At 38.5% G+C, this 9408-nt stretch overlaps 1 protein-coding gene across 1 annotated transcript; it reads left to right on the top strand.

Annotated features, from left to right (window-relative positions):
• Window positions 1-5456: 5456 nt before the first annotated feature.
• Window positions 5457-6706, top strand: LOC144521657 (uncharacterized). The gene is made up of 2 exons (XM_078256214.1): window positions 5457-5661; window positions 6599-6706. Exons 1-2 carry the CDS (start codon window positions 5473-5475, stop codon window positions 6704-6706), a joined length of 297 nt encoding a protein of 98 aa, XP_078112340.1. The 5' UTR covers window positions 5457-5472.
• Window positions 6707-9408: the final 2702 nt, after the last annotated feature.

Below are 9408 nucleotides of genomic sequence, written 5' to 3' on the forward strand. Positions count from 1 at the left end.
GGCACCAGTCAGTGTCAATGTAAATTTTCCTCAGGAATGCGAGGATCTCAGAAAAGAAAACAAGTACTTGTCTAATGAGATCCACATGGAGCGGATTATGATGCGCACAGAGAATGAACTGACCATGAGGAACCTCAGGAATCTGAACCAGGAGCTGCAGACTCAAGTCAAAGAGGTACACACCCAAACACTGGACATAGTTTTAAACAATGCATCACTCAAGAGATAAAAAAAAGGTCTGCCACTCTTGAGGACTGATAAAAATAAGATATATGTCTTCATAAAACACCAAGAATTGTATTAAATTAAAAGTAATAATACTTACTTATTAGATTTAGAATTAAAGGGAGAAAATCGCTGCAGCCGAGGCTGAGACATCCTGACCAAGCTGAGATAACACTGATGATGATCTCAGCTTGGGCAGTTACTTTCTTTGATTTGACAAAGCTCCTCAGCAGCCAGAGAAGACGTGCAACAACTGCTTTCACAGGCTGAGTAGCAAATGCCTAGTAAAATAAGTGGATGGAGTGACCCTTTAATACTAGAAGAAGGCAGCGTTTGAGTTAAATCAAGATAGTTTTGGATTTTTGGACAGTCTCTGATGGTAGTGATCTTACATAAATGTATAAAGGAGTTTTATGTAGTACCATGAAACTATATTCATTCATGCCACGTAGTAGCTCACTGTGTTTGGAGTCGTATTACATCTAGAAACAAAAGGCAGGCCTCTACTGTTTCCTGACTAAGTCATTACAGTATACATCCACCTCTCTCTGTGACCCACATCAGCTGAAGCAGAAGCTGTATCAGAGCCAGCAGAGGGCGACCTTGTGCTCAAGAGCTGCAGATGAGGCGGAGGAGTCCAGAGCGGAGGCGGAGAAGTGCAGGGCCCTAGCTGAGGCTCGGGCCCTTGGGTATCAGCAGGACAAGGGGGCAGCAGAGGCTGACAGGAGCCGCATGAGTGAGGAACTGCAGCATCTTAAAAAAGAGGTACACAGTTATACACTGATATTGTTAGGTGGTCTGCACACTCAACTTTATACAACTTGTTAGCAACAGAACAGAAAAAATTGGAGGCAGCAACTAACGTAACTATGGTGCAACATGTAATGTATATGCACCTTGGGTTACACTGAATGTACAACAACAAGCCATTCTCCTACAATTTCAGCAGGTAGTATTTTTGTTTAACCAAATTATGCAGTAGTTGTAGAACAGAGGCTCGGGGGGGGGGGTTACATGCCAATTTAGCGACTGCAAGGACAGCATGTGTGTCTGTGCATTCATAGTGTGAAAAAATACTTCACTGAAAATAAAAGTCATAAGTGATAATATTGTTGATTAAAAAGTGTTTTTGAATCTTATGATAAAATGTTAGATTTAATTGTGGGTAATTAACTTTTGATCAATTATGTGTTGAATTATATAATAAAAATTCAAGTCAATTTATTGCAACTGTAAGTAAGTGCATATAAAGGTTGATGCTGGTTATATTCTATATTCTTCTTAATGTCAACAAATCCAATAAAAAGTCCAAAACCAACAATTAATAGATCCCACTAACAAGTATCCTACTGTCTGAGTACACAGCCTGATACACCTTCCTCTGTGTCAAGTTCCATTGTTGAAAGTTTCTACCGCATTGTTGGGTTTTGGTCTTTTCATGGGATTTGTTGACTATGAAAAAAATATAAAATACTGCCAGCCTTATTCTTTAAAACAACACAAATTCAACAAAGCCAAAATATGCAAAGCAGTTACAATGTGTAAGAACAAGCAACAGAGATATAGACCCACACAGGGACATAACTGATTGTGAAGTGCCTAAAGCTAAAAAATAAATAAATAAAAATGTTCCGATTATGTGTGCATTCATCATAATAAGTGGGAGAGTGTTCATAATCGAGGGAAACCCTTTACATATCAGAAGTGTAACAGCCAACAGCTTTAGGTCGGAGGACCTCAAAGACCTCGATGAGACCTGAGGGTTTAGAAAGTCTGAAAGGTAACACATGGCCATCCCATTGAATACCTTTAGTACAACTAGTACGATTTTAAAATCGATCGTACTCCACACTTGAAGCCAGTTAGGGGACAGGACAGGGGTGGTGTGGTCTCTTTTTTTGGTGCCAGTGAAAAACCCATTACTTTCTCCAGATCGTGGGGTGAGAGGAAACATTTAACAAATTATGGTCATGATCATGTCCATAATTTTGTATTGATAAGCAGAGCAATGAACTTCAGATGACATGTCCCAAACCAGATTGGATGTGGAATATTTTTAGCACAGTTTTCTGATAAAGTTCTCTCTCTCTGTTATCAGCATCAATATCCCTCAATCAGCCAGGGCATAAACAGGATACAACATTATCAGGGGCCTGAATCGACTCAATTATGACATTAATTTGGCATCTGCCTTTTCTTTTCTGTAGCACACTGATCTGCAGCTTTTACTAGCAAAAGCAGAGAAGAGTTACTTTGAAAACAAGCTGAAGCTGGACCGGGTGTCTGGGGAGAAACAGGCCCTGCTGCAGGAGAACAGGAGCCTGGAGGGAGACAGAGATGACCTCCGACACAAGCTGAGACAGATTACAGAGGAAATTGTCCAAATTAAACAGAGGTGGGTATATTTCATGGGCACCTTGTCTGTGTACCCAAAGTACATACAGAAAGTGAAACATAAATGTATTGTTTGCAGAGTAAAAAAGAACAAAACAGATTTTAGCAGAGATTTTGTTTTCTTGATAGGTTTTTCTAAATCAACTGTCAACTGTTGAAGGCTTATGTTAAAGCTGCAATTATAACAAAAATTTATCAAGAGGGGGCAGACCAATATTGGTAGCTGAGGTTCGAAAGAAAGATACAACCGTGTGTTATCTGCATAACAATGATAAGTGACTACACTTCAGAAAGGTCAGCATATGCTGTATAGGAAAACTAAATAGGACCAAGGATAGAGCCCTGGTGTACACCAAATTTCAGCTGAGCATGTAGGATTTCATACTCTTTCGCTACAAAAGTTGCAAATAAACTCATGCACACTGTACATTTATCAGCAACGTTTCAGTGCTAGACCTTAGTTTGTTTCTTTTAACCTACTTGTCCCTCTTCTATGCACCTGTTTCATTATATGTGTCCAAACTCTTAGCTACAGCAATGTATCTACCTAAAAGAAAATACAAAGGGAGAAAAGTCAAGAGCAACTTAGAACTACTTACAGTGTCTACAAATACAAAAAGTCTACAAATAAAATGATGTTTAAGTGTTTTACTACTATACAAATGAGGAGGTGATAATGGTCTTAATGTCTTTTGTTAATGTCTTTTCGAAACTAATCAGACACACAGTCACAACAATGTGGACTGTTGAGAACCGACAGTAAACAAATGCTAAACAGCAAGGTTGAATGTCAAACCTTATTGTAACCCCTTATTAACAAAGAATAGAGTGGGAATGTACTCCACCTGTAGGAAGCAATAACTCCACACATAACAGCAAACTATGTAACCGTATGGGAAATCACCATAAAAAGAAATCACATTTACAAAATGGGATTTTAGTCAGAGGAGTGTCCAGCATCATGTTACTCAAAGTGATTTCTTATGTTTTGAAGTCTTTCATACAATTTGGTTAAAATACATCTTGTGCTAAAATGTTGGGACCACCCAGAGCTGCATCATATATTAACTGGATAAGTACTTAACTCCATTTAAGCTCTACATTTTCAAAAACCAGAAAGGACATATTTTCTCCTGCTGAGTGTAATACTGGGAGCATAAATTGTAAGATTAATGGAAGAACATCAGATCAGATGAAATGCTGCACATTCAATCTGAACAGTGTTCGCTACAAAACCCGAAGCATCAAAGCAGATGACGTTGCTAAAAGAGTTATGATCTTGGCCCTTTGTTTGAAGGCGATTTCCTGTCATGTTTTTTCAGCATTTTTGTGTATGTTCTAGGTGAATATGTTTGACCTCTCATTGCCCTAGTTTGTAGACACACTGTAAACATAATTGAAAATTTAAAAAAAATGTTTCTGCTTGAATGATGAAGGCTTCGCCCCAGTCTAAGAGTGCTTGCAAAACATTTTCAGTGTCACATACACTATATTTTATATGGGAATGCAGAAGAACAATAAGAGCATGACTGGAGGATGGATAAGCTGAGAGGAGATAAGGGAAGCTGGAAGTGAAGAAGAATAAAGGAGGATTTAAAGGGGGCAGCAGAGAAGGAGAAAACAGTAGAAACTATTCTTTTTAATCATCTTTTAGAAAGATGAATGTCAGAGAAGAGAAAGGCTGTTTGATTCTAAGACAAGTTTCCCAAGATGAATGCAGGATTTCAAATACTCCCTTAAAAGTAGAAACTAAATCACACATTTCTTCACCTTCATTTGGACATACGTACAGGTGGTCTCTGTGCAGTGTCAGTGAACAGAAAAATTAGGGATAATTCCTTTATCCAGATGTGCTTAGCTACTATAGATTAATCCGCACACGCTACATTACTGCTAAAGAGGTTTACATTGTCATCTAAAATAGCTTGTGGCTTTGATTTACTGGCTAATATTTTTTATGTTTTTGTATCTGTGTACAAGGTTAAATGACTGATTTCAGACAAGCAAGTGTAGTCATGATACAAACAGTACTTTAAAAACACAAGAGGAGTTTGCACTAAGGTTCTTAAGAAAGTAGAAGTCACAAGATTGGAAGAAAGGAGAACTAAAATAGGAAAAGGAGTATAATAAGCTCCAAACAGCAAAAAATAAGATAAAAAAAAAAAAAAATAATCCTTTATTAATCCCACAATGGGAAATTCACACTGTTGCAGCAGCAAAGGATAAGAGGAAAAATTGAAAAGTAGAAGACACACGTTAACACACAGTAATAAAAATAATTAAAGAGAGTATATAGTAAATAGTAAATAGTAAAATGTATTTACAGTAATTGCACAGTCACATGTTTTATTGCATGTTTTATCAGCCCTGGTGTGTGTGTTATGTCCATGTGGTCTACTGGGAGCAGTGCTGATTGTGAGTCTGACAGCAGCAGGCAGGAAAGACCTGTGGTATCTCTCTGTGACGCAGCGTGGGTGCAGCAGCCTGTCACTGTGTAGCTGTTCAGTGCTGACAGAGTGTCCTGCATGGGGTGGGAGGAGTCCTCCATCATGGAGGATAATTTAGCCACTATCCTCCTGTCTCCCACCACCTCCACGGCGTCAAGGGGGCAACCAAGAACAGAGCTGGCCTTCTTAATCAGCCTGTCCAGTCTTTTCCTGTCTGCCACTGCAATGCCACTGCCCCAGCCAACCACTCCATAGAGAATGGCTGATGCAAACTCAGAGTCATAGAAAACAATGTAGAAAATGGAATGGAAATCAATTTCTCTGCAGTCGGGTGGTTAAATTGAGGTATTTTTGGATGTCATTTTAGTCTTGTTTTCACAGTGAGGTGAATTCAAGGCGCAGAGCGATGGCGTCGGAGGAGGAGGGCAAAAAGGCCAACCAGGCTCAGCAGGAGGCAGAGGCCGAAAGGCGTCTGGCTGAGAAGGAGAGGCAGGAGAGAACGGCCGAGTGTCTCAGCTGGAGGGAGAAGCACCAGGAGTTAGCCGACAGGTTCAGAGCTCAGGAGGACCTGAAGGCTCTGAGGCAGAACAAAGCAGTAAGAAAGCATCCATGACAGCCATTCTTGTTCATCACACCTCAGCACTGATGTTCTCTGAAGGAGATGAGATAGGCAGCATCCAAGTGGTTATCTCTGTTGTTTTTAAATTGTAGTCTCATTCACACTAAAGTCTGTCATTCCACAATTACATGGTGATATACAGTATATACAGTATATATATATATATATATATATAGTATATATATATATATATATATATATATATATATATATGTGGAAGCCCATTTCTGCCTGTAAATGAAAAAAATATGATCAAAACTGATTCTGTAAGTCATTACAATGAGAAACTTTCTCAAAATAATGACTTAGTAACTCAAAATAAGTCACTCATTTGAGGATACTAAGTCATTATTATTATTTTTTTTAACCTTTATTTTACCAGGGAAAAAAATCACATTGAGATTAAAATCTCTTTTAGGGACCGTTCGGTATTTATGGAATGGACCACCGGAGGAAAATAGGGGAGGGTCATGTCTTTTTGTTTTTTGTTGAGGACAGACAGACAGGGATGGACAGCAATAAGAAATAAGAAATAAAAAACAAAAAAATCACATTTTAAAAACAAGTGCAGACATGTTGGTATATTTGATGTAGGTAGGACTTAAATTAAAAATTATTCCAAAAGGTTTCTCATTATTTTTGGAAACTAAGTCATTACGTGAGATACTAAGTCATTCTTTTTAGAATTTCTAATTATAATAACTTACAGGATCTTTTTTTTCATCACATTGGCAGAAATTGACTTCCATAGTTTTCATGTCAGCACATAGCATGAGTTAAAATGACATATTTTCCATTAAAGAACAGCAGATTAGGAGTGTGGTCTGTAGAAATGGACATTTCTTCCATTCTTTTTTTTTGCCTGTGTGGTTAATACAAATTGAAGGTACATTTTATGTTTGTTTTGGAACAGTGTCAAGCCAACATCAAGAGTTATTTCCTCTGCATGACAGAAAGCGATCAGAGGGTGAAAATTCTCAAAAATCAAGACGGCACACCAAGAAATTTTACGGTGAGATGACTCTACAGCTCTGTTAATGAATGTTATCTAATAATGTAAAACAAGAAAAAAAATAAGTTGTCATGTCATATAATTTTGCTCAGGAGGGAGACCCTGTGTACATCTCCACCCCTGAGTCCAGTCCTGAAGAGCCTGAAAGAATTCCATCCAGGTAACACTGTGGCCACAAGAGGGCCATAAAAACAGCTATTTTCACTAAACATATTCTCAGGTGGAAACCTCTTCATCTCCAAAAATGTCAACATTTCAGAAAAAAAACAAATAAATCTTGTTTTAGTTGAATGACAGAACACTTTGGGCATTATTATCCAAAGGGTTTTTAATGCATACAATATGTAAATAATGGTCTCAACTCATTATGAAGGCAATATCAGCCTTCAAACTATTTAAGAGCATGAAACCCACCAGATGTGGCATTGCCTTTTTTGATACAAAATACTAATACTGAAAAATAGGAATAATCCTGGTGGACAAACACACAAAACTGTGAAAGGTAAAGGAATAAGGAATCAGTTGCATTTTATATGTACATGAACTCACTCCTTTTATAACAATTTTTTTCAAAGGACCATGTTCAGGGTCTCTGCCCCACACACGGGGAGGGATCTGGGCCCGAGTCACTTCGATGAGCTGCCCCCCTTTGGAGGAGAGCGGCCTGACTCTGCCCCTTCACGCAGAAGCAGGAAGGTGGTGGAATACTTCTGGATCCCTACAGACCAAGAATAGTAAAAAATGTATGTTTTGTCATAGAAAAACTGCTTTGTTTGGTCACTACTGCAGCCAGAGGAGATTTTTCACTCAGTTTTTATGAGTTACAGAGAAGCAAAATGATTGTTGTTGAGGAAAATGCTGAGATGACATGAACCTCTGGGCCCTGGTCCACTCTCGCAACATGCCAGCCTGCAATTTATCACCATACAGCCTGAATAATCTGCCTCCATAGTCAGACATACACTCACCTAAAGGATTATTAGGATCACCTGTTAAAATTCTCATTAATGCATTCATCTAATCAACCAATCAGATGGCAGCTGCTTCAATGCATTTAGGGGTGAGGTCCTGGTCAAGACAATCTCCTGAACTCCAAACTGAATGTCAGAATGGGAAAGAAAGGTGATTTAAGCAACTTTGAACATGGCATGGTTGTTGGTGCCAAACGGGCTGGTCTGAGTACTTCACAATCTACTCAGTTACTGGGATTTTCACTCAACCATTTCTAGGATTTACAAAGAATGGTCTAAAAAAGGAAAAACATCCAGTATGTGGCAGTCCTCTGGGCGAAAATGCCTTGTTGATGCTAGAGGTCAGAGGAGAATGGGCCGAGTGATTCAAGCTGATAGAAAAACTTTGACTCAAATAACCACTCGTTACAACCGAGGTACGCATTTGTGAAGCCACAACACGCACAACCTTGAGGCGGATGGGCTACACCAGCGGAAGACCCCACTGGGTACCACTCATCTCCACTAAAAATAGGAAAATAAGGCTACAATTTGCACGAGCTCACCTAAATTGAAGACTGGAAAAATGTTGCCTGGTCTGATGAGTCTCAATTTCTGTTGAGACATTCAGATGGTAGAGTCAGAATTTGGTGTAAACAGAATGAGAACATGGATCCGTCTTGCCTTGTTACCACTGTGCAGGCTGGTGGTGGTGTAATGGTGTGGGGGATGCTATCCTATCAATATGGCCCAACATTTCTAAAGAATGTTTCCAGCACCTTGTTGAATCAATGCCACAAAGAATTAAGGCAGTTCTGAAGGTGAAAGGGGGTCAAACACGGTATTAGTACGGTGTTCCCAATAATCCTTTAGGTGAGTGTATTTCTCAGTTATTATACTGAGCTGGAACCCATATTAAAAGGCAACTTATACTTGCTCTTTCCTTTTTTCAAATTAATGTTTACCAGCCTGAATAGTTCCTATTTTGATCCCAAAACAAAATGTTACTATTCATCTCATCTGTAAACGTGTTAACTAAAAGCTTAAAATGAACAGGTTCAGTATATATTTGTATCTGTGGCTGACTCAATGTGCAACTCTAACTAGATTTGTAAAACTTTAATGTCAAATTTAAGTACTTTAAATAACCGTCAGTGTTTGGTTTGGTGACACACAAGGACTTGTATGTAATGCCAAAGGCATGTTTTTATAACCTTTTTGAACATTTTGTACATCGCTTGTAAAATGTATAGTCCAATCATGTCTTGGTTTTTCACTTGCCAGGGTGTGTGGTCAAGAAGAGAAGGTAAATTCAAAAAAAAAAAAAAAAAAAGCAATACACAAAAATGAGAAATGTCTTGAGATCTTCGATAGATATCCGACACAGTAATGTTACCGTATAGTTCACGGACGAGCAGAGGTTGTGGTCATCTCAGATGTGAAAGTGTGTTACAGTGTGAAGGATTTTGATGCAGAGTTTGAATATGTGAAGAAAAGCAGTGAAAATAAAAGTGAAGACTAGCTTTGGTGCTCATGTACTGGACTTTATTGACAAAGCAATAGAGGTTCACAATAATTTTGAATACCTTACAATATGATCCGAATCCATTGTCTTATACATAAGCATGGCTTGTCTGCACAGTTGTTGGGCAAAAAGTCAAACTTAATTAGCAGTTAGACATTTTAGTTTTGAGGGGGAGTCAATTACAACCTATGTTAACGGTTTGCTTTCACTTTGCCAATTTAAGAAAAACATTAAAA

The sequence above is a fragment of the Sander vitreus genome, chromosome 8 (genome assembly GCF_031162955.1).
Source record: "Sander vitreus isolate 19-12246 chromosome 8, sanVit1, whole genome shotgun sequence".
NCBI classification, from domain to species: Eukaryota; Metazoa; Chordata; class Actinopteri; order Perciformes; family Percidae; genus Sander; species Sander vitreus.